Source organism: Nerophis ophidion, linkage group LG14 (assembly GCF_033978795.1).
Source record: "Nerophis ophidion isolate RoL-2023_Sa linkage group LG14, RoL_Noph_v1.0, whole genome shotgun sequence".
NCBI lineage: Eukaryota > Metazoa > Chordata > Actinopteri > Syngnathiformes > Syngnathidae > Nerophis > Nerophis ophidion.
The window spans coordinates 9,560,377-9,587,876 of record NC_084624.1 but is presented as its reverse complement, the minus strand read 5'-3'; the positions used below and the strand labels follow the sequence as shown (position 1 = coordinate 9,587,876).

At 39.7% G+C, this 27,500-nt stretch overlaps 1 protein-coding gene across 4 annotated transcripts in view; it reads left to right on the top strand.

Moving 5' to 3' along the window:
• The window catches only part of pik3r2 (phosphoinositide-3-kinase, regulatory subunit 2 (beta)), a 100,997-nt gene that overhangs the window by 38,356 nt on the left and 35,141 nt on the right, over nt 1–27,500 (top strand). For 3 of the 4 annotated variants that reach the window (XM_061919798.1, XM_061919799.1, XM_061919800.1), the window contains exons 3-8: nt 8,331–8,423; nt 17,830–17,895; nt 17,972–18,127; nt 22,397–22,607; nt 24,289–24,374; nt 27,266–27,368. In XM_061919798.1, coding sequence (XP_061775782.1) covers nt 8,331–8,423; nt 17,830–17,895; nt 17,972–18,127; nt 22,397–22,607; nt 24,289–24,374; nt 27,266–27,368 — 715 coding nt within the window. The remainder of the gene's footprint in view (nt 1–8,330; nt 8,424–17,829; nt 17,896–17,971; nt 18,128–22,396; nt 22,608–24,288; nt 24,375–27,265; nt 27,369–27,500) is intronic. The other variant, XM_061919801.1, reaches the window with a different exon arrangement.

Sequence of the window (27,500 nt, the reverse complement as noted above, 5' to 3'; positions counted from 1 at the left end):
AGTTAGTTCTCTGTCTTCCCAAAACCATTTTCAGGATATGAGATAATTGCTGTGATCTACCACACTACATAAAACCCTATTACTTCCTCCATTAATATCTTAATGGAGGAAGTAAATTAAATGTAATTTGTTGACAGTTGTGCTCTCTTTCGTATATATTATTCTGAATCAGCTAAAGAGACTTCAAAATGGGTTTGTAAAGCGAGGATCTATGCAATATAATTGGACCAAAAGCAGCAGCATTACAGGTTATGTAGACCAGTGGTTCTCAAATGGGGGTACACGTACCCCAAAGGGGTACCTGAAGGTATGCCAGGGGGTACATGAATATTGCAACAATGCAATATTCAGTGTTGACAGCTAGATTTTTTTTTGTTCCATAAATATTGATGTTTAAGTTTTATTTTTTTGTGAAGAAATGTTTAGAATTAAGTTGATGAATCCAGATGGATCTCTATTACAATCCCCAAAGAGGGCACTTTAAGTTGATGATTACTTCTATGTGTAGAAATCTTTTATTTATAATTGAATCACTTGTTTATTTTTCAACAAGTTTTTAGTTATTTTATATCTTTTTTCCAAATAGTTAAAAAAAGACCACTACAGACTACAGACTGTGGGGAAGTAGGCCGGCTTCGTCGCGTGAAGAAGCCTGCAACTTTGGGTTGTGTTTTCCACGCCGTATGCTGAATGGCAATATACCATGTATATCTCGATATTTTTTCCGTAAAGTAAAAACAAAACACTCCTGGTTACCTGAGATAGTAAGTATGTCATTGTTTTGACTTAGTAAATATTGACTTACTAAGACAAAATAAGGACTAAATCAAATTAATGACTTACTGTAAATAAGCGTTTGCAATAAGTGTTTGAAAAAAAAAAGTTAAAATTGGGGCCACATGCTTAATTTATTACAGCATTTGGGAAGCCTGTGGTTAATTTTTATTATGTAAATGTTATGTTTTTGTCAACATGTGTTACCAGGGACCCTGCCTTTCCAAACTAGGCTGCTACATTACTAATGATTAATGTAACTATTGCTAAAAAAATAGTGCAATAGGAGAGACTTTTCTTACCTGAACACCATGGAGTTCATGTAGGCTTTATGATGCACTTACATTATTATATACACTATCAGAAACGCTTCATTTAACATAATGTCCTTTTTTGCTGCTTCAACACAGCTCAATTACCAGAGAAAAAGGTACAGTGAAATAACTTAGTTGTTAACTGCAGGTCAATATTGTCTTTCTCTCAGACAGACATGGCTTTGCTGCCCGTAGCACACACAAACGCCACAAAATGAGCTAACGTTACGCTAAAAGCTAATTAGCCTTCACCTCAAGGACTGCGAGTGAGCTGAGCTTCCGCTTATATTTCTAGAACCTCAAGGGGCTCATAGTGATGTTTCTAGTAGTTGACTTGGAAGTGTTTTATTATAATTTGGGGAGAGTCCGCTGCATTATGCTCAACTGCTAGACACGTTTCTGCTCCCTCCAGCGTCTGTCCTTTCTGCCTGCTCGAGCACTGACTCCATGCGCTCTGGATACGCACTGCTGATTGGCTCTTACCGCTCTGCGTGTAACCAATCAGATGGTGGTGTGGGTGGGACAATGGTGGGTTCTGCAGGGACGTACTGACAGAATCAGAACTAAGCGGAGCAGCTTGTTAAAACTTTAGCTTAGGCGGTGGAGCCGCCTTAACAACAAAGCGCTGCGGGAAACCCTGAGCGGTGTAGCGTGCAAGGACGGGAGTGGAAGAAGTGTCAAAAGATGGAGCTAACTTTTTTAATGACATTCAGACTTTACTTCCATCAATAACGGAGCAGCATCTCCTCATCCGTGGCTCACTAGTGCAACAACAGCGCCGGAAATGTGTCCCTTGAAAAAACATCCGACCGGAACTCTCTAATAACTAAAGTTCCTTGGGTGTAGGTAGGGCTGGGCGATAGATCGATATATAAAACATGGCACTGTAGCACAAACAATAACACACCATTCCAATCAATCAATCAATGTTTATTCATTTACCCCTAAATCACAAGTGTCTCAAAGGGCTGCACAAGCCACAACGACATCCTCGGTTCAAATCCCACATCAAGGCAAGGAACAACTCAACCCAATGGGACAATGAGAAACGTTTGAGGGGACCGCAGATGTGAGGGGAGCCCTCTAACATAATCGTGTGAGAGTCCAGTCCATAGTGGATCTAACATAATAGTGTGAGAGTCCAGTCCATAGTGGATCTAACATAATAGTGTGAGAGTCCAGTCCATAGTGGATATAACATAATAGTGAAAATCCAGTCCATTGTGGATCTAACATAATAGTGTGAGAGTCCAGTCCATAGTGGATCTAACATAATTGTGTGAGAGTCCAGTCCATAGTGGATCTAACATAATAGTGTGAGAGTCCAGTCCATAGTGGATCTAACATCATAGTGTGAGAGCCCAGTCCATAGTGGATCTAACATAATAGTGAGATAGTCCAGTCCATAGTGGATCTAACATAATAGTGAGATAGTCCAGTCCATAGTGGATCTAACATAGTAGTTTGAGAGTCCAGTCCATGGTGGATCTAACATAGTAGTGTGAGAGTCCAGTCCATAGTGGATTTAACATAATAGTGTGAGAGTCCAGTCCATACTGGATCTAACATAATAGTGTGAGAGTCCACTCCATAGTGGATCTAACATAATAGTGTGAGAGTTCAGTCCATAGTGGATCTAACATAATAGTGTGAGAGTCCAGTCCATAGTGGATCTAACATAATAGTGTGAGAGTCCAGTCCATAGTGGATCTAACATAATAGTGTGAGAGTCCAGTCCACAGTGGATCTAACATAATAGTGTGAGAGTCCAGTCCATAGTGGATATAACATAATAGTGAAAATCCAGTCCATTGTGGATCTAACATAATAGTGTGAGAGTCCAGTCCATAGTGGATCTAACATAATTGTGTGAGAGTCCAGTCCATAGTGGATCTAACATAATAGTGTGAGAGTCCAGTCCATAGTGGATCTAACATCATAGTGTGAGAGCCCAGTCCATAGTGGATCTAACATAATAGTGAGATAGTCCAGTCCATAGTGGATCTAACATAGTAGTTTGAGAGTCCAGTCCATGGTGGATCTAACATAGTAGTGTGAGAGTCCAGTCCATAGTGGATTTAACATAATAGTGTGAGAGTCCAGTCCATACTGGATCTAACATAATAGTGTGAGAGTCCACTCCATAGTGGATCTAACATAATAGTGTGAGAGTTCAGTCCATAGTGGATCTAACATAATAGTGTGAGAGTCCAGTCCATAGTGGATCTAACATAATAGTGTGAGAGTCCAGTCCATAGTGGATCTAACATAATAGTGTGAGAGTTCAGTCCATAGTGGATCTAACATAATAGTGAGAGAGTGCAGTCCATAGCGGGTCTAACATAATAGTGAGAGTCCAATCCATAGTGGATCTAACATAACAGTGTGAGAGTCCAGTCCATAGTGAATCTAACATAATAGTGAGATAGTCCCGTCCATAGTGGATCTAACATAATAGTGTGAGAGTCCAGTCCATAGTGGATCTAACATAATAGTGTGAGAGTCCAGTCCATAGTGGATCTAACATAATAGTGTGATAGTCCAGTCAATAGTGGATTTAAAATAATAGTGTGAGAGTCTAGTCCATATTGGATCTAACATAATAGTGTGAGAGTCCAGTCCATAGTGGATCTAACATAGTAGTGTGAGAGTCCAGTCCATAGTGGATCTAACATAATAGTGTGAGAGTCCAGTCCATAGTGGATCCAACAGTGTGAGAGTCTAGTCCATAGTGGAGCTAGCATAATAGTGTGAGAGTCCAGTCCATAGTGGATCTAGCATAAGAGTGTGAGAGTCCAGTACATTGTGGATCTAACATAACAGTGTGAGAGTCCAGTCCATAGTGGATCCAACATAATAGTGAGAGTCCAGTCCATAGTGGATTTAACATAACAGTGTGACAGTCCAGTCCATAGTGGATCTAACATAATGGTGAGAGTCCAGTCCATAGTGGATCTAACATAATAGTGTGAGAGTCCAGTCCATTGTGGATCTAACATAATAGTGAGAGAGTCCAGTCCATAGTGGAACTAACATAATAGTGTGAGAGTCCAGTCCATAGTGGATCCAACATAATAGTGTGAGAGTCCAGTCCATAGTGAATCCAGCATAGTAGTGTGAGAGTCCAGTCCATAGTGGATCTAACATAATAGTGTGAGAGTCCAGTTAATAGTGGATCTAACATAATAGTGTGAGAGTCCAGTCCATAGTGGATCTAACATAATAGTGTGACAGTCCAGTCCATAGTGGATCTAACATAACACTGTGAGAGTCCAGTCAATAGTGGATCTAACATAACAGTGTGAGAGTCCAGTCCATAGTGGATCCAACATAATAGTGTGAGAGTCCAGTCCATAGTGAATCCAGCATAGTAGTGTGAGAGTCCAGTCCATAGTGGATCTAACATAATAGTGTGGGAGTCCAGTCCATAGTGGATCTAACATAATAGTGTGAGAGTCCAGTCCATAGTGGATCTAACATAATAGTGTGACAGTCCAGTCCATAGTGGATCCAACATAATAGTGAGAGTCCAGTCCATAGTGGGGCCAGCAGGAGACCATCATGAGCCTGAGACAGGTCCACCCTGGGTCCCGACTTTGGACAGTCAGCACTTGTTTATAGCATGTGTTCATCTAAAACTATTTGCTTAAAAATCCATAAATAGCCACACCGTTTTATAAGCCGCAGTGTTCAAAGCGTTGGAAAAAAAAAGTAGTGGCCTATAGTCTAAAATTTACTGTATTCTGATAAGTAATGTCGTTGATACTGGTTTGAAGAGGGGGGTGGGGCTATCGGTCCAGATGGTGGACGGGGATAAAGAAGAGGTGAAGGTCTATCCAAGGTTTTCATGTTTAACTGGCAGGCATGGAAAAAAAGAGAAGTTGGATAAAAAGTTAGGAGAACAAAAGGTGGTAAAAAAAGAGAGTCCTGGAGTGGAGTGGCAGCAGGAATGCAGGAGCCCAGGACAGAAAGAGAGACTTCCAGGGAAAGTGAGAACAATTACCAGAGCAAGAGAGCGAGAATGGAATGTGCTGACACGGCGTTTCTTGTCTGAACTCCCCAAATTAATAATCAGCGGCGGCTTCACAGGAGCAGAATCCGAGTGCCAAGTCCCGGTCAGGCCCCCAGACCTCCCCTCTCCCGGCGTTACCCACCACACTCACGGCCCTCGGTTCCCCCAACCTGCCCCGGGACCCGACACGTCCCGGCTGAGCCGCGCCTGGCGTACCGCCACGGGGCTTTTGCTTGTTCAGGAGTTTTGATTAAATCCTTCTTTGTGCTCCACTCACGCAAAGCAGCGAGCGTAGGGGAGGAGAGAAAGCTCGACTGCAGAAAAGAAAAGAGGGGGATAAAGAGAAGGGGAATGAAGGAAATGAAGTCGCCACCCTCTGCCTTCACTTTCTCCGACTGAGATGCTGTGTGACTCGGTCCAAGGAGGGTTGCAAAGTATCTACTTTAAACTAAAAGTTTTTAAAAAGAATATCACTTGATTCTTTGCCATTCTAAACTACATTTCAAATAAAATGTATGATTAATAGCCAGTACCGATTAAAAAAGAATAGTAAAACAAAATATTAACTCGAAACACGTGTGTGGATGTTGTCATTCATCAGGTCTTTTTTAGTCTCAGGTCATTCAGTTGTCACAACTGGACTGGTTGGTTTTGTCTTGGAAGATGTTTGGTCCATCATCCGAGTAGACTTTATCGGATCTAGTCCGACATTTAGATTGGTCAGATCTAGTCTTAGACCTAGATTGGTCAGAGCTAGTCTGAGACTTGGAGTGGTCAGATTTAGTCTTAAACTTAGATTGGTCAGATCTATTTTCAGACTTAGATTGGTCAGATCTAGTCTTAAACTTAGATTGGTCAGATCTAGTCTTAGACTTAGATTGGTCAGATCTAGTCTGAGACTTGCATTGGTCAGATCTAGTCTTAGACTTAGATTGGTCAGATCTATTTTTAGACTTAGATTGGTCAGATCTATTCTGAGACTTGGATTGGTCAGATATAGTCTTAGACTTAGATTGTTCATATCTAGTTTTAGACTTAGATTGGTCAAATCTAGTCTGAGACTTAGATTGGTCAAATCTACTCTGAGACTTGGATTGGTCAGATCTACTCTGAGACCTGGATTGGTCAGATCTAGTCTTAGACTTAGATTGGTCACATGTAGATTTAGACATTAATTGGTGAGATCTAGTCTGAGACTTAGATTGGTCTGATTTAGTCTTAGACTTAGATTGGTCAGATTTAGTCTGATACTAAGGGTGGTCATATCTAGTCTGAGACTTAGATTGGTCCGATCTAGTCTGAGACTTACATTGGTCTGATCTAGTCTGAGACTTAGATTGGCCTGATCTAGTCTGAGACTTAGATTGGTCAGATTTAGTCTGAGACTTATGTTGGTCATATCTAGTCTTAGACTTGGATTGGTCATATCTGGTCTGATACTTGGATTGGTCAGATCTATTCAAGATACTTAGATTGGTCAGATTTAGTCTTAGACTTAGATTGGTTAGATCTAGACTTAGACGTAGATTGGTCAGATTTAGTCTTAGGCTTAGATTGGTCCGATCTAGACTTAGACATAGATTGGTCTGATCTAGTCCGACACTTATATTGGTCTGATCTAGTCTGAGACTTAGACGGTTTATTTGTACACAATATTTAAACATTTTGAAGTACTGTACTAAATTATAATGGACAAAAAAGCCAAAATGACCATGTCTGTTTCCCCTCTCGATGAATGGAAATATTGTCCCATTCCCGCCGTGTTCCTTTATTTGACTCCCACAATATTATCCAAGCAATATACCATGTATCTTATTTGGTTCCCTTTTATTTGCTCTTAACCTCATTTTGTTAAGCTGTTAATCCATAACTTATTTCTAGGGTGCAAGCAAGAAAGGGGACATCCACTTTTTTACTGAAACTCAAAGATCTGCAGCAATGCTTCACCACCTGATCAAGTTTGTTTGTATATGTATATATGTATGTATATATGTATGCATATATATGTATGTATATATATTGTGTATATGTATGTATGTGTATGGATATATGAATGTGTATATATGTATGTTTATGTGTATATATACATATGTATGTATAAATATGTATGCATATATATATATATGTATATATATGCACATATATATATGTATATATATGCACATATATATGTATTTGTATATATGTATATGTATGTATATATATGCATGCATGTATATGTATATATGTATGTATATGTATATATGTATGTATATATATGTATATATATATAGATATATATGTATATATATGTATGTATGTATATATATATATGTATATATATGTATATATATGTATGTATATATATGTATGTATATATGTGTGTATATGCATATGCATATATATGTATGTATATGTATATATGTATTTGCATATATGCATGTACATATATGTATTTGCATATATGTATGTATGTATATATATGTGTATATGCATATGTATATATATGCATATGTATACATGTGTATATGTATATATATGTATATGCATATATATATGTATATATGCATATGTATACATGTGTATGTATATGTGTATATATGTGTATATGTGTATATATGTATATATATGTATGTATATGTGTATATATATGTATATTTGTATGTATATATATGTATGTATATATCTATATGTATGTATATATATATATATATATATATATATATGTATATATATGTGTGTATGCATATATCTATATGTATGTATATATATATATATATATATATATATATGTGTGTGTGTGTATATATATGTATATATCAATCAATCAATGTTTACTAATATAGCCCTAAATCACTAGTGTCTCAAAGGGCTGCACAAACCACTACGACATCCTCGGTAGGCTTATTAACAGTGTATAGAGTGTATATGTGTGTGTGTGTATATATATGTATGTATATATTTATATGATGTTTATATACAGTGTATGTGTGTGTGTGTGTGTATATATATATATATATATATATATATATATATATATATATATATATAAAAATCTGTGATACTTTATATGCAATCAGCCCCCGGCCAAATTTTTTTAGCCCAACGTGGCCCCCAAGTCAAACAGTTTGGACACCCCTGGTCTAAAGGCTCCCAGTTGACTGTGCTGCTGTCAATCTCCCAGAACCCCCGTGGCTCTCTGCAGGCTCCCTGGTCAAAGTGTAACACAGTGCTTGGTATTGTTGTTCCAGCTGCTTCAGTGCCCGACCTGACTGAGCACTTCACACCACCAGAGACGGCTCCCGCGGCCCTTGTCCGCCTGGTCCAAGCCATAGAGCAGAGAGGTAGGTCCTCTACCCGGGTCTTGTCGTCCGACACTCGGTCCGCCTCGCCGTCTTTCCATCTATGTGCGACTGTCTCCCTCACGCCATCTGCCTCCCACCCTCATGCCAGCGTTTGCACAAGTGTGGACCCACAGACAAGTGGGTCCAGTCAGGGAGGCATGCATGCGTAGAATTACATGTGCAGGAGCAACATTGCCTCCTTTGTCAATTACTTACATGTAGGAAGAATCAAAGGCAGGCCTTTTATTTATTTTTTTACATCAAAGCTTCATGTGCAGAGACAACCGAACCACTTCCTGTCTTACTTACACAGTGTGCTCATTGTCATAAACTGGTTTCACATGCCCTAAAATGTCTAGTCCTGGACATGTGCCATAGACTTGGTTTGGTATGTGATACTGTACTAAAATAGAATACTTTTTCGACAGTATCCGCAAAGTTAATGTGACACTGTTTAACTTTTTGCTTTGTTTAATTCCATGTTTAACATCAACAAACCTTTACATATTTACATACATACATATATATGTACATATATACGTACATACATATATATGTATACATATATATGTATGTATGTATGTATATATATATGTATATATATAAGTATACATATATGTATATATACATATATATGTATACATATATATGTATATATATGTGTGTATATATATGTGTGTATATATATATGTATATATATACACATATATATGTATGTATATATGTATTTATATATATGTTTATATATATGAATGTGTATATATGTATGTATATAAATGCATGTTATATATGTATATACAGTATGTATATATATGTATATACAGTATGTATATATACAGTATGTATATATATGTATATACAGTATGTATATATACGTATGTATATATATGTGTATATACAGTATGTATATATGTGTATATACAGTATGTAAACATGTATGTATATATATGTATATACAGTATGTATATATATGTATATACAGTATGTATATATATGTATATACAGTATGTATATATATGTATATACAGTATGTATATATATGTATATACAGTATGTATATATATGTATATACAGTATGTATATATATGTATATACAGTGTGTATATATATGTATATACAGTGTGTATATATATGTATATACAGTGTGTATATATATGTATATACAGTGTATATATATATGCATATACAGTGTGTATATATGTATATACAGTATGTATATATGTATATACAGTATGTATATATGTATATACAGTATGTGTGTATATGTATATACAGTATGTGTGTATATGTATATACAGTATGTGTGTATATGTATATACAGTATGTGTGTATATGTATATACAGTATGTATATATATGTATATACAGTATGTATATATATATGTATATACAGTATGTATATATATGTATATACAGTATGTATATATATGTATATACAGTATGTATATATATGTATATACAGTATGTATATATATGTATATACAGTATGTATATATGTATATACAGTATGTGTATATATGTATATACAGTATGTGTATATATGTATATATATATCTATGTACAGTATGTGTATATATGTATATACAGTATGTATGTATGTATATACTGTATGTATGTATGTATGTATATACTGTATGTATGTATGTATGTATATACAGTATGTATGTATGTATGTATATACAGTATGTATGCATATGTATATATGTATATACAGTATGTATATATGTATATACAGTATGTGTATATATGTATATACAGTATGTGTATATATGTATATACAGTATGTGTATATATGTATATACAGTATGTGTATATATGTATATACAGTATGTGTATATATGTATATACAGTATGTGTATATATGTATATACAGTATGTGTATATATGTATATACAGTATGTGTATATATGTATATACAGTATGTGTATATATGTATATACAGTATGTGTATATATGTATATACAGTATGTGTATATATGTATATACAGTATGTGTATATATGTATATACAGTATGTATATATATATATATATGTATATACAGTATGTATATATGTGTATATGAATATATGTATACTGTATACATATAATACATATATGTGTACATATTAGAGATGTCCGATAATATTGAACTGCCGATATTATCGGCCAATAAGTGCTTTAAAATGTAAAATCGGAAATTATCGGTATCTGTTTCAAAAAGTAAAATGTATGACTTTTTAAAACGCCGCTGTACAGAGTGGTACACGGACGTAGGGAGAAGTACAAAGCATTTGCGTCTCCCAACCCTCCCGAATTTCAGTGCCCCTCCCGAAAATCTCCCGGGGCAACCATTCTCCCCGATTTCTCCTGATTTCCACTCAGACAACATTATAGGGGACATGCCTTCAAGGCACTGCCTTTGCGTGCCGGCCCAATCATGTAATATCTACGGATTTTCACACACACAAGTGAATGCAATGCAAACTTGGTCAACAGCTATACAGGTCACACTGAGGGTGGCTTTATAAACAAGTTTATCACTGTTACAAATATGTGCCACACTGTGAACCCACACCGAACAAGAATGATTGGTGAGATCCAGTCTTAGTTTTAGATTGGTCAGATCTAGTCTGAGACTTAGATCAGTCCGATCTCGTCTGAGACTTAGATTGGTCCGATCTGGTCCGAGGCTTAGATTGGTCCGATCTGGTCTGAGGCTTAGATCGGTCCGATCTGGTCTGAGGCTTACATTTGTCCGGTCTGGTCTGAGGCTTAGATTTGTGTGGTCTGGTCCGAGGTTTCAATTGGTCAGATCTGATCTGAGACTTAGATTTGTCCCATATAGTTTTAGACTTAGATTGGTCCGATCTTGTCTGAGGCTTAAATCGGTCTGATATAGTCTGAGACTTAGATCGGGTCCGAGGCTTGGATCGGTCCGATCGGGTCCGAGGCTTGGATCGGTCCGATCGGGTCCGACACTTGGATCGGTCCGATCGGGTCCGAGACTTAGATCGGTCCGATCGGGTCCGAGACTTAGATCGGTCCGATCGGGTCCGAGACTTACAGCGGTCCGATTTGGTCCGAGACTAAGATTGTTCTGAGACTTAGATCGGTCCGATCTCATATGAGACTTAAATTGGGCCGATCTCGTCTGATACTTAGATTGGTCCGATCTCGTCTGAGACTTAGATTGGTCCCATCTAGTCTGAGACTTAGATTGGTCCCATTTCGTTTTAGACTTAGATCGGTGCAATCTAGTCTGAAACTTAGATCGGTCCGATCTCGTCTGAGGCTTAGATCGGTCCGATCTGGTCCGAGACTTAGATCGGTCTCATCGGGTCCGAGACTTAGATCGGTCTCATCGGGTCCGAGACTTAGATCGGTCCGATCGGGTCCGAGACTTAGATCGGTCCGATCGGGTCCGAGACTTAGATCGGTCCGATCTGGGCCGAGACTTAGATCGGTCCGATCTGGTCCGAGACTTAGATCGGTCCGATCTGGGCCGAGACTTAGATCGGTCCGATCGGGTCCGAGACTTAGATCGGTCCGATCGGGTCCGAGACTTAGATCGGTCCGATCGGGTCCGAGACTTAGATCGGTCCGATCGGGTCCGAGACTTAGATCGGTCCGATCGGGTCCGAGACTTAGATCGGTCCGATCGGGTCCGAGACTTAGATCGGTCCGATCGGGTCCGAGACTTAGGTCGGTCCGATCGGGTCCGAGACTTAGATCGGTCCCATCTAGTCTGAGACTTAAATTGGTCCCATCTAGTCTGAAACTTAGATTGGTCCCATCTCGTCCGAGACTTAGACTGGTCACATCTAGTCTGAGACTTAGAATGGTCTGAGACTTAGATTGGTCCCATCTAGTCTGAGACTTTGATTGGTCCCATCTAGTCTGAGACTTAGATTGGTCCCATCTCGTCTCGCGGCTGGTGCCAAATTCCCAGTTATTTATTCTCCTAAACCAGGAGGGTATGCCTGGGCAAGGATGGTTTCGCCCTATTCTAGTGAGAAAAACAAGTCGAACAGTTGACCTTCGAAACAGGTCAGGTAAAAATTCCATCTAATATACTGAAAATATTATCTGATTACAAGAACATTTTAAAAGAATATGAAGAAGAAGACAAAATGAACCTTTCGGAGCAAATGGAAACAAAAGAACTTGACCCACAGTCAGACTGTTTCATGTCACTTTCATCTTTGAGTCACTTGCCAAAAGTGTCTTTCACGCTGGAAAAAAAAAAAATCTGGATATTGATATCCACCTGGGCGGCGAAAGGTCTGTCTGGAATGTAAACGGCTCGATGTAGCAACGGTGCTGAAATGCATCCATGAATTGGATGCACACACTTTATGGTTTTCTCAACTACCTGAGAGACGGGACTTGTCTCAAGAAATTGCCTTCCTGAATCAAACCGTCTAGACCTGATTCTCCTGGAGGAATTTATTCATTGGAAATGAGTCCCGTGTTCACACCGTCTTTCACTCGTAGAAAACACTTAGACTGGCGTGAACCGTGTGTGGAAAGGATTATACAATGTTTATCTAATAAGAGTGCTTTTCCTTTGGTGGACTAGGTCAATGTACCTCAATGTCATATGTCAGATGGCTGCCGCGTCAGAATCTTTGCTCCCTTTGTCATTTCAAGCGTTTACTCGTCCAAATACAAACCCCGTTTCCATATGAGTTGGGAAATTGTGTTAGATGTAAATATAAACGGAATACAATGATTTGCAAATCAATTTCAACCCATATTCAGTTGAATGCACTACAAAGACAAGATATTTGATGTTTAAACTCATAAACTTTATTTTTTTTTGCAAATAATAATTAACTTAGAATTTCATGGCTGCAACACGTGCCAAAGTAGTTGGGAAAGGGCATGTTCACCACTGTGTTACATCACCTTTTCTTTTAACACTCAATAAACGTTTGGGAAATGAGGAAACTAATTGTTGAAACTTTGAAAGTGGAATTTTTACCATTCTTGCTTGATGAACGGCTTAAGTTGTTCAACAGTCCGGGGTCTTGTTGTCGTATTTTACGCTTCATAATACGCCACACATTTTCGATGGGAGACATGTCTATACTGCAGGTGGGCCAGGAAAGTACCCGCACTCTTTTACTACGAAGCCACGCTGTTGTAACACGTGGCTTGGCATTGTTTTGCTGAAATAAGCAGGGGCGTCCATGATAACATTGCTTGGATGAGAACATATGTTGCTCCAAAACCTGTATGTACCTTTCAGCATTAATGGTGCCTTCACAGATGTGTAAGTTACCCATGCCTTGGGCACTAATACACCCCCATACCATCACAGATGCTGGCTTTTTAACTTTGCGCCTATAACAAACCAGGTGGTTATTTTCCTCTTTGTTTTGGAGGACACCACGTCCTCTGTTTCCAAATATAATTTGCATAGCTCGGTTGGTAGAGTGGCCGTGCCAGCAACTTGAGGGTTGCAGGTTCGATTCCCGCTTGTGCCATCCTAGTTACTGCCGTTGTGTCCTTGGGCAAGACACTTTACCCACCTCCTCCCAGTGCCACCCACACTGGTTTAAATGTAACTTAGATATTGGGTGTCACTATGTAAAGCGCTTTGAGTCACTTGAGAAAAAGCGCTATATAAATATAATTCACTTCACTTCACAAATGTGGACTCGTCAGACCACAGAACACTTTTCCACTTTGCATCAGTCCATCTTAGGTGAGCTGGGGCCCAGCCAAGCCGGCGGCGTTTCTGGGTGTTGTTGATAAATGGCTTTCGCTTTGCATAGCAGAGTTTTAACTTGCACTTACAGATGTAGCGACCAACTGCATTTAGTGACAGTGGTTTTCTGAAGTGTTCCTGAACCCATGTGGCGATATCCTTTACACACTAATGTCTGTTTTTGATGCAGTACCGCCTGAGGGATCAAAAGTCTGTAATATCATCGTTACGTGCAGTTATTTCTCCAGATTCTGTGAACCTTTTGAGGATTTTACGGACCGTAGATGGTAAAATCCCTAAATCCCTCGCAATAGCTCGTTGAGAAATGTTGTTCTAAAACTGTTCGACAATTTGCTTTCAAATTGGTGACCCTCGCCCCATCCTTGTTTGTGAATTACTTAGCATTTCATGGAAGCTTCTTTTATACCCAATCGTGGGGTGGCATAGCTCGGTTGGTAGAGTGGCCGTGCCAGCAACTTGAAAGTTGCAGGTTCGATTCCCGCTTGTGCCATCCTAGTCACTGCCGTTGTGTCCTTGGGCAACACACTTTACCCACCTGCTCCCAGTGCCACCCACACTGGTTTAAATGTAACTTAGATATTGGGTTTCACTATGTAAAGCGCTTTGAGTCACTTGAGAAAAAGCGCTATATAAATATAATTCACTTCACTTCACAAATGTGGACTCGTCAGACCACAGAACACTTTTCCACTTTGCATCAGTCCATCTTAGGTGAGCTCGGGCCCAGCCAAGCCGGCGGCGTTCCTGGGTTTTGTTGATAAATGGCTTTCGCTTTGCATAGTAGAGTTTTAACTTGCACTTACAGATGTAGCGACCAACTGCATTTAGTGACAGTGGTTTTCTGAAGTGTTCCTGAACCCATGTGGCGATATCCTTTACACAATGATGTCTGTTTTTGATGCAGTACCATCTGAGGGATCAAAGGTCTGTAATATCATCGCTTACGTGCAGTTATTTCTCCAGATTCTCTGAACCTTTTGAGGATTTTACGGACCGTAGATGGTAAAATCCCTAAATCCCTCGCAATAGCTCGTTGAGAAATGTTGTTCTAAAACTGTTCGACAATTTGCTTACAAATTGGTGACCCTCACCCCATCCTTGTTTGTGAATTACTTAGCATTTCATGGAAGCTGCTTTTATACCCAATCATGGGGCGGCATAGCTCGGTTGGTAGAGTGGCCGTGCCAGCAACTTGAGGGTTGCAGGTTTGATTCCCGCTTGTGCCATCCTAGTTACTGCCGTTGTGTCCTTGGGCAAGACACTTTACCCACCTGCTCCCAGTGCCACCCACACTGGTTTAAATGTAACTTAGATATTGGGTTTCACTATGTAAAGCGCTTTGAGTCACTTGAGAAAAAGCGCTATATAAATATAATTCACTTCACTTCACAAATGTGGACTCGTCAGACCACAGAACACTTTTCCACTTTGCATCAGTCCATCTTAGGTGAGCTCGGGCCCAGCCAAGCCGGCGGCGTTCCTGGGTGTTGTTGATAAATGGCTTTCGCTTTGCATAGTAGAGTTTTAACTTGCACCTACAGATGTAGCGAGCAACTCTATTTAGTGACAGTGGTTTTCTGAAGTGTTCCTAAGCCCATGTGGTGATATCTTTTACACAACGATGTCGGTTTTTGATGCAGTACCGCCTGAGGGGTCAAAGGTCCGTAATATCATCGCTTACGTGCAGTTATTTCTCCAAATTCTCTGAACCTTTTGATGATTTTACGGACCGTAGATGGTAAAATCCCTAAATTCCTTGCAATAGCTCGTTGAGAAATGTTGTTCTAAAACTGTTCGACAATTTGCTTACAAATTGGTGACCCTCACCCCGTCCTTGTTTGTGAATTACTTAGCATTTCATGGAAGCTGCTTTTATACCCAATCATGGGGCGGCATAGCTCGGTTGGTAGAGTGGCCGTGCCAGCAACTTGAGGGTTGCAGGTTCGATGCCCACTTGTGCCATCCTAGTTACTGCCGTTGTGTCCTTGGGCAAGACACTTTACCCACCTGCTCCCAGTGCCACCCACACTGGTTTAAATGTAACTTAGATATTGGGTGTCACTATGTAAAGCGCTTTGAGTCACTTGAGAAAAAGCGCTATATAAATATAATTCACTTCACTTCACAAATGTGGACTCGTCAGACCACAGAACACTTTTCCACTTTGCATCAGTCCATCTTAGGTGAGCTGGGGCCCAGCCAAGCCGGCGGCGTTTCTGGGTGTTGTTGATAAATGGCTTTCGCTTTGCATAGCAGAGTTTTAACTTGCACTTACAGATGTAGCGACCAACTGCATTTAGTGACAGTGGTTTTCTGAAGTGTTCCTGAACCCATGTGGCGATATCCTTTACACACTAATGTCTGTTTTTGATGCAGTACCGCCTGAGGGATCAAAAGTCTGTAATATCATCGTTACGTGCAGTTATTTCTCCAGATTCTGTGAACCTTTTGAGGATTTTACGGACCGTAGATGGTAAAATCCCTAAATCCCTCGCAATAGCTCGTTGAGAAATGTTGTTCTAAAACTGTTCGACAATTTGCTTTCAAATTGGTGACCCTCGCCCCATCCTTGTTTGTGAATTACTTAGCATTTCATGGAAGCTTCTTTTATACCCAATCGTGGGGTGGCATAGCTCGGTTGGTAGAGTGGCCGTGCCAGCAACTTGAAAGTTGCAGGTTCGATTCCCGCTTGTGCCATCCTAGTCACTGCCGTTGTGTCCTTGGGCAACACACTTTACCCACCTGCTCCCAGTGCCACCCACACTGGTTTAAATGTAACTTAGATATTGGGTTTCACTATGTAAAGCGCTTTGAGTCACTTGAGAAAAAGCGCTATATAAATATAATTCACTTCACTTCACAAATGTGGACTCGTCAGACCACAGAACACTTTTCCACTTTGCATCAGTCCATCTTAGGTGAGCTCGGGCCCAGCCAAGCCGGCGGCGTTCCTGGGTTTTGTTGATAAATGGCTTTCGCTTTGCATAGTAGAGTTTTAACTTGCACTTACAGATGTAGCGACCAACTGCATTTAGTGACAGTGGTTTTCTGAAGTGTTCCTGAACCCATGTGGCGATATCCTTTACAGAATGTCTGTTTTTGATGCAGTACCGCCTGAGGGATCAAAGGTCTGTAATATCATCGCTTACGTGCAGTTATTTCTCCAGATTCTCTGAACTTTTTGATGATTTTACGGACCGTAGATGGTAAAATCCCTACATTCCTTGCAATAGCTCGTTGAGAAATGTTGTTCTAAAACTGTTCGACAATTTGCTTACAAAGTGGTGACCCTCGCCCCATCCTTGTTTGTGAATTACTTAGCATTTCATGGAAGCTGCTTTTATACCCAATCATGGCACCCACCTGTTCCCAATTAGCCTGCACACCTGTGGGATGTTCTATATAAGTGTTTGATGAGCATTCCTCAACTTTATCAGTATTTATTGCCACTTTTCCCAACTTCTTTGTCACGTGTTGCTGGCATCAAATTCTAAAGTTAATGATTATTTGAAAAGAAAAAGTTTATCAGTTTGAACATCAAATATGTTGTCTTTGTAGCATATTCAACTGAATATGGGTTGAAAAGGATTTGCAAATCATTGTATTCTGTTTATATTTACATCTAACACAATTTCCCAACTCACATGGAAACGGGGTTTGTAAACCGTGTAATGTCATCTCTGTGTTCCCCAGGTCTGGACTCCACAACTCTGTACAGGACGACTGCGAGTTCCTCCGTGTCAGACAGCCTCAGTCCTGGTGGGTGTCTTCCTGCATTCCAGTCTTTTCTGGTCAGTCCTGTATCGTGACGTAGTCCTGCTTGACTCATGTGCAGAGAGTGATATCAGTCGGACCGATGTGTCCGTCCTGTCAGAGGGGGTCTTGCACTACCTGAGAGACCTCCCTTCGCCCGTCATCCCTGCCTGTACCTACGCTGCGTTGCAGGCTGCCGTCACTCAGCAGCAGCAGCAGGCTCTCCAACAGTCCACAGGTAGGAAAGACCGGCGGATTCATGTAAAGTTCGGCTTAAAACCCAGGCCAGCGCTGTACAGTAAGGAGGACCTCAATTTAGGACCACAGTTCGTTCCATGACCAAGCATGTAACTCAGAACACTTTTGTCTCTGCCCATTTAAATTCAATCAATCAGTCAACCAATGTTTACTTAAATCACCAGCGTCTCAAAGGGCTGCACAAGCCACAATGATATCCTCAGGTCAGATCCCAGGGCAAGAAAAGAGAGCCCAGTCCACAGTGGATCTAACACAATAGTGTGAGAGTCCAAACCATAGTGGATTTACCTTAATAGTGAGAGAGTCCACTCCATAGTGGATCTAACATAATAGTGAGCGTCCAGTCCATAGTGGATCTAACATAATAGTAAGAGCCCAGTCCATAGTGGATCTAACATAATAGTGTAAGTCTGGTCCATACTGGATCTAACATAATAGTGAGAGTCCAGTCCATAGTGGATCTAACATAATAGTGAGAGTCCAGTCCATAGTGGATCTAACATAATAGTGAGCGTCCAGTCCATAGTGGATCTAACATAATAGTAAGAGTCCAGTCCATAGTGGATCTAACATAATAGTGTAAGTCTGGTCCATACTGAATCTAACATAATAGTGAGAGTCCAGTCCATAGTGGATCTAACATAATAGTGAGAGTCCAGTCCATAGTGGATCCAACATAATAGTGTGAGAGTCCAGTCCATAGTGGATCTAACATAATAGTGTGAGAGTCCAGTCCATAGCGGATCTAACATAATAGTGAGAGTCCAGTCCATAGTGGATCTAACGTAATAGTGAGAGTCCAGTCCATAGTGGATCTAACATGATAGTGAGAGTCCAGTCCATAGTGGATCTAACATGATAGTGAAAGTCCAGTCCATAGTGGATCTAACATAATAGTGAAAGTCCAGTCCATAGTGGATCTAACATAATAGTGAAAGTCCAGTCCATAGTGGATCTAACATAATAGTGAAAGTCCAGTCCATAGTGGATCTAACATAATAGTGAGAGAGTCCAGTCCATAGTGGATCTAACATAATAGTAAGAGCCCAGTCCATAGTGGATCTAACATAATAGTGTAAGTCTGGTCCATACTGGATCTAACATAATAGTGAGAGTCCAGTCCATAGTGGATCTAACATAATAGTGAGAGTCCAGTCCATAGTGGATCTAACATAATAGTGAGCGTCCAGTCCATAGTGGATCTAACATAATAGTAAGAGTCCAGTCCATAGTGGATCTAACATAATAGTGTAAGTCTGGTCCATACTGAATCTAACATAATAGTGAGAGTCCAGTCCATAGTGGATCTAACATAATAGTGAGAGTCCAGTCCATAGTGGATCCAACATAATAGTGTGAGAGTCCAGTCCATAGTGGATCTAACATAATAGTGTGAGAGTCCAGTCCATAGTGGATCTAACATAATAGTGAGAGTCCAGTCCATAGTGGATCTAACGTAATAGTGAGAGTCCAGTCCATAGTGGATCTAACATGATAGTGAGAGTCCAGTCCATAGTGGATCTAACATGATAGTGAAAGTCCAGTCCATAGTGGATCTAACATAATAGTGAAAGTCCAGTCCATAGTGGATCTAACATAATAGTGAAAGTCCAGTCCATAGTGGATCTAACATAATAGTGAAAGTCCAGTCCATAGTGGATCTAACATAATAGTGAAAGTCCAGTCCATAGTGGATCTAACATAATAGTGAGAGTCCAGTCCATAGTGGATCTAACATAATAGTGAGAGTCCAGTCCATAGTGGATCTAACATAATAGTGAAAGTCCAGTCCATAGTGGATCTAACATAATAGTGAAAGTCCAGTCCATAGTGGATCTAACATAATAATGAGAGTCCAGTCCATAGTGGATCTAACATGATAGTGAGAGTCCAGTCCATAGTGGATCTAACATAATAGTGAAAGTCCAGCCCATAGTGGATCTAACATAATAGTGAAAGTCCAGTCCACAGTGGATCTAACATAATAGTGTGAGAGTCCAGTCCATAGTGGATCTAACATAATAGTGAGAGTCCAGTCCATAGTGGATCTAACATAATAGTGTGAGAGTCCAGTTCATAGTGGATCTAATATAATAGTGTGGGAGTCCAAACCATAGTGGATTTACCTTAATAGTGAGAGAGTCCACTCCATAGGGGATCTAACATAATAGTGAGAGTCCAGTCCATAATGGATCCAACATAATAGCGAGAGTCCAGTCCATAGTGGATCTAACGGAGTAGTGAGAGTCCAGTCCATAGTGGATCTAACATAATAATGAGAGTCCAGTCCATAGTGGATCTAACATAATAATGAGAGTCCAGTCCATAGTGGATCTAACATAATAGTGAGAGTCCAGTCCATAGTGGATCTAACATAATAGTGATAGTCCAGTCCATAGTGGATCTAACATAATAGTGAGAGTCCAGTCCATAGTGGATCTAACATAATGGTGTGAGAGTCCAGTCCATAGTGGATCTAACATGATAGTGAGAGTCCAGTCCATAGTGGATCTAACATAATAGTGAAAGTCCAGTCCATAGTGGATCTAACATAATAGTGAGAGTCCAGTCCATAGTGGATCTAACATAATAGTGTGAGAGTCCAGTCCATAGTGGATCTAACATAATAGTGAGAGTCCAGTCCATAGTGGATCTAACATAATAGTGAGAGTCCAGTCCATAGTGGATCTAACATAATAGTGAGAGTCCAGTCCATAGTGGATCTAACATGATAGTGAGAGTCCAGTCCATAGTGGATCTAACATGATAGTGAAAGTCCAGTCCATAGTGGATCTAACATAATAGTGAAAGTCCAGTCCATAGTGGATCTAACATAATAGTGAAAGTCCAGTCCATAGTGGATCTAACATAATAGTGAAAGTCCAGTCCATAGTGGATCTAACATAATAGTGAAAGTCCAGTCCATAGTGGATCTAACATAATAGTGAGAGTCCAGTCCATAGTGGATCTAACATAATAGTGAGAGTCCAGTCCATAGTGGATCTAACATAATAGTGAAAGTCCAGTCCATAGTGGATCTAACATAATAGTGAAAGTCCAGTCCATAGTGGATCTAACATAATAATGAGAGTCCAGTCCATAGTGGATCTAACATGATAGTGAGAGTCCAGTCCATAGTGGATCTAACATAATAGTGAAAGTCCAGCCCATAGTGGATCTAACATAATAGTGAAAGTCCAGTCCACAGTGGATCTAACATAATAGTGTGAGAGTCCAGTCCATAGTGGATCTAACATAATAGTGAGAGTCCAGTCCATAGTGGATCTAACATAATAGTGTGAGAGTCCAGTTCATAGTGGATCTAATATAATAGTGTGGGAGTCCAAACCATAGTGGATTTACCTTAATAGTGAGAGAGTCCACTCCATAGGGGATCTAACATAATAGTGAGAGTCCAGTCCATAATGGATCCAACATAATAGCGAGAGTCCAGTCCATAGTGGATCTAACGGAGTAGTGAGAGTCCAGTCCATAGTGGATCTAACATAATAATGAGAGTCCAGTCCATAGTGGATCTAACATAATAATGAGAGTCCAGTCCATAGTGGATCTAACATAATAGTGAGAGTCCAGTCCATAGTGGATCTAACATAATAGTGATAGTCCAGTCCATAGTGGATCTAACATAATAGTGAGAGTCCAGTCCATAGTGGATCTAACATAATGGTGTGAGAGTCCAGTCCATAGTGGATCTAACATGATAGTGAGAGTCCAGTCCATAGTGGATCTAACATAATAGTGAAAGTCCAGTCCATAGTGGATCTAACATAATAGTGAGAGTCCAGTCCATAGTGGATCTAACATAATAGTGTGAGAGTCCAGTCCATAGTGGATCTAACATAATAGTGAGAGTCCAGTCCATAGTGGATCTAACATAATAGTGAGAGTCCAGTCCATAGTGGATCTAACATAATAGTGAGAGTCCAGTCCATAGTGGATCTAACATGATAGTGTCACTAAAACATGTCACTCAAACACGCACGTCCACCGCCTAATAAAAACGTATATTTGTTTGTTGTAAAGATATATTAACTCTTTATTGCTCAAAGGCCACAACCCCGCTACAAATATTTCTTTCACCCGACGGTAAAAAAACCCTCGTAACTCAGGTCACGTGCGACAGCTCCTGTGTCAAATAAATGACTCGTAAGGTGAAGGCGCTCCTAAGTCCAAGTACCGCTGTAGTTGCTTCCCGGGTCCTCGTTCTAGATCCTCTTGTGTCTTCCAGACGGTGCCGTCGCCGGCAGCCACGACAGAGAAGTCAGTCACGTCCTGGAGAACTCGGCCGCCGTGCCGCTCCATCACCGCCTCACCCTGCAGTTCCTGCTGGCACACCTGGCCAAGGTCACGCAGGCCCAGGCCTGCAACGGCTTGGACACGCACACACTGGGGAAGATCTTTGGACCGCTGTTGATGAGGACGGGTCTGCCTGCTCCCAGGTATGCCAGACTGTAGTGAGTTAAAGTACAAACCCTATTTCCATATGAGTTGGGAAATTGTGTTAGATGTAAATATAAACAGAATACAATGATTTGCAAATCCTTTTCAACCCATATTCAGTTGAATATGCTACAAAGACAATATATTTGATGTTCAAACTCATACATTTTATAATTTTTTTGCAAATCATTAACTTTAGAATTTGATGCCGGCAACACATGACAAAGAAGTTGGGAAAAGTGGCAATAAATACTGATAAAGTTGAGGAATGCTCATCAAACACTTATTTGCAACATCCCACGGGTGTGCAGGCTAATTGGAAACAGGTGGGTGCCATGATTGGGTATAAAAACATCTTCCCAAAAAATGCTCAGTCTTTCACAAGAAAGGATGGGGCGAGGTACACCGCTTTGTCCACAACTGCGTGAGAAAATACTCAAACAGTTTAAGAACAACGTTTCTCAAAGTGCAATTGCAAGAAATTTAGGGATTTCAACATCTACGGTCCATAATATCATCAAAAGGTTCAGAGAATCTGGAGAAATCACTCCACATAAGCGGCATGGCCGGAAACCAACATTGAATGACCGTGACCTTCCATCCCTCAAACGGCACAGTATCAAAAACCGACATCAATCTCTAAAGGATATCACCACATGGGCTCAGGAACACTTCAGAAAACCACTGTCACTAAATACAGTTGGTCGCTACATCTGTAAGTGCAAGTTAAAGCTCTACTATGCAAAACAAAAGCCATTTATCAACAACATCCAGAAACGCCGCCACCTTTTCTGGGCCCGAGATCATCTAAGAGGGACTGATGCAAAGTGGAAAAGTGTTCTGTGGTCTGACAAGTCCACATTTCAAATTGTTTTTGGAAATATTCCACATCGTGTCATCCGGACCAAAGGGGAAGCGAACCATCCAGACTGTTATCGACGCAAAGTTGAAAAGCCAGCATCTGTGATGGTATGGGGGTGCATTAGTGCCCAAGGCATGGGTAACTTACACATCTGTGAAGGCACCATTAATGCTGAAAGGTACATACAGGTTTTGGATGCTGCCATGTAAGCGCCGTCTTTTTCATGGACGCCCCTGCTTATTTCAGCAAGACAATGCCAAGCCACATTCAGCATGTGTTACAACAGCATGGTTTCGTAAAAAAAGAGTCGGGTACTTTCCTGGCCCGCCTGCAGTCCAGACCTGTCTCCCATGGAAAATGAAGCGTAAAATACGACAGCGGAGACCCCGGACTGTTGAACGACTGAAGCTCTACATAAAACAAGAATGGGAACTAACTCCACTTTCAAAGCTTCAACAATTAGTTTCCTCAGTTCCCAAACGTTTATTGAGTGTTGTTCAAAGAAAAGGTGATGTAACACAGTGGTGAACATGCCCTTTCCCAACTACTTTGGCACGTGTTGCAGCCATGAAATTCTAAGTTAATTATTATTTGCAAAAAAAAATAAAGTTTATGAGTTTGAACATCAAATATGTTGTCTTTGTAGCATATTCAACTGAATATGGGTTGAAAAGGATTTGCAAATCATTGTATTCTGTTTATATTTACATCTAACACAATTTCCCAACTCATATGGAAACGGGATTTGTACCACTGATAGTCACACACAAGCTTCCCTAATTGAGCGTTGATTAATTCTTAAAACGACGGCTGGACAGGTTGTCTTTGGATGAGGAGTTACCTGCTCTGGTGGTGGAAAGGCTTCTGATTGAGAGAACTGCAGAACAAGACCTCACTCCCCCAGGTACTTTGCTCCACTTGACCTCAATAGTCCAGCAAATCATTCTTTACATTCTCAATCTACCTCTTTAAGTATGGGCACGTTCCTTAGCTCTCCTCTTCTTTAAACTTGGAATTAGGGTTGTGTCCATATTGTTACCAAAATGTATTTAGATGCTTTTCAAAATAAAGGGCACCACAAAAAATGTCATTATTGGCTTTATTTTTACAACAAATCTTATTGTGCATGAAACATATGTTTATTATTTCAAGTTTGTCCTTAAATAAAATAGTGAACATACTAGACAACTTGTCTTTTAGTAGTAAGTAAACAAACAAAGACTCCTAATTAGTCTGCTGACATATGCAGTAACATATTGTGTCATTTATCTAGGACAAGCTGTAAAAAATAATTATTAATCCACTTATTCATTTACTGGTAATATCTGCTTATTTTCTGTTTCAACATGTTCTATCTACACTTCTGTTAAAATGTAATAATCACTTATTCTTCTCTTCTTTGATACTTTACATTAGTTTTGGATGATACCACACATTTAGGTATCGATCCGATACCAAGTAGTGACAGTATCATACATTGGTCATATTCAAAGTCCTCATGTATCCCGATTAGAGTTGTCCCGATACCATTATTTTAGGACTGTTACCAAAATTATTTCAATACTTTTCTAAATAAAGGGGACCACAAAAATGTTCAATATTAGCTTTATTTTAACAAAAAAATCTTAGTGTACATGAAACATATGTTTATTATTGCAAGTTTGTCCTTAAATAAAATAGTGAACATACTAGACAACTTGTCTTTTAGTAGTAAGTAAACAAACAAAGACTCCTAATTAGTCTGCTGACATATGCAGTAACATATTGTGTCATTTATACACCTATTATTTTGTCTAAATTATGAGGGACAAACTGTAAAAAATGATTATTAATCTACTTGTTCATTTACTGTTAATATCTGCTTATTTTCTGTTTCAACATGTTCTATCTACACTTCTGTTAAAATGTAATAATCACTTATTCTTCTCTTCTTTGATACTTTACATTAGTTTTGGATGATACCACACATTTAGGTATCGATCCGATACCAAGTAGTTACAGGATGATACATTGGTCATATTCAAAGTCCTCATGTGTCCAGGGACATATTTACTAACTTTATAAACATTGTATGATTTTTTTTTTTAAAAAGGAAAAAAATATATTAAAAAATGCCGTTATTATAGAACGCTCTTGTACTTGGTATCATTACAGTGGATGTCAGGTGTAGATCCACCTGTGGTGTTTGTTTACATTGTGACGCCGCTGAGCTATTGTATCGTCCTAAATGTGGAGTGAATCATGTTTAGTTTTTCTTCGTCCTATATATATTTACAATAAACAGTTTAATAAAATACATTAATTGACCCCCTAAACAAAAATATAAATTATAAGGGTAGAAAATGGATGGATATTAAAACAAATTTAAAACATTTATATTAAAAATCTACCTTAATCAATCATTTTCTCCCCCCAAAATAATATTAAAACACATTTTCAAAATATATAATAAAAAAACAATAAAATAAATAAATTCCCCCCAAAAAAGTGAATTATATTTATATAGCGTTTTTCTCTAGTGACTCAAAGCGCTTTACATAGTGAAACCCAATATCCAAGTTCCATTTAAACCAGTGTGGGTGGCACTGGGAGCAGGTGGGTAAAGGGTCTTGCCCAAGGACACAACGGCAGTGACTAGGATGGTGGAAGCGGGGAATCGAACCTGCAACCCTCTACCGCCCGACGGTATAAAAGACGGGGGCGACACATTTGCTATCTACACTTCTGATAAAATGTAATAATCACTTATTCTTCTCTTCTTTGATACTTTACATTAGTTTTGGATGATACGACACATTTGGGTATCGATCTGATACCAAGTCGTTACAGGATCATACATTGGTCATATTTTAAATTCCCGTGTGTCCAGGGACTAATATCCTAAATTTATAAACATAATATAAATTTTTCTTTAAAAATATCGATGTAATCAAAGTAGTATCGACTAGATACGCTATTGTACTTTGTATCATTACAGTGGACGTCAGGTGTAGATCCATCCATGGTATTTGTTTACATTGTGACACGGGTGAGCTATTGTATCTTCCTACAGTGTGTAGTGAAGCATGTTTAGCTATTCCTCGTCCTGCAGTGATAATGATACTTGTAAGAAACTTACTTTTTTGTCGCCATGGAGGCGACGATTAGTGATTTAGAAGTAGCTAAAACAACTGCAGCTGGATATTAGCTGCTAGCTAACTAGCCATGTCTTAAAGCACGGGGCGGTATAGCTCGGTTGGTAGAGTGGCCGTGCCAGCAACTTGAGGGGTTCCAGGTTCGATCCCCGCTTCCGCCGTCCTAGTCCTTGGGCGAGACTCTTTACCCACCTTCTCCCAGTGCCACCCACACTGGTTTAAATGTCAATTAGATATTGGGTTTCACTATGTAAAAGTGCTTTGAGTCACTAGAGAAAAGTGCTATATAAATATAATTCACTTCGCTCACTTCACCTCCTCCTTAGGGCGTTTTAGTGTTATAACGTCTCCTTTATTGTTAGTTTTTAGGCCAAAACGCGACAATTTTCTCTTTTCTGTCTACACACTGTCTGCTTGTAAGTACTCTGTGATTGTGCACTGCCGAACATGCTCAACTGCTCATGCAATGTCATGCATGTAAAAAAATAAAAAATATATGGCGAACCGGTACATTTTAATCAGAGTATAGTACCGTTTTTGATTCATTAGTACTGCGATACTGTACTAGAAGCCTACTTGGAATACACATTGACTCCTAACTTGTGAAGTTTGAACAAGATGAGTGCTTTATTAGCTTAAATTCATCTCTGTCTGCTCGCAGTTCTTCCAGCAAAGCCGGCGAAATCAAAAATGCCACCATCAGCTTTGACGGACATGAGCACCTTTCTCAGCGACGCAGAGTGGTACTGGGGAGAAATTTCCAGGTCAGGATCTCCGTTCAAATTCAAAGGGGGCATGATGGTTTGCTGTAGTTTGGATGTAGACAACATGAAACTTTAGATGGCTTTCTGGGAAAAATGTATTGGTATATTTTGGATGCTCCAGGATACCAAAAC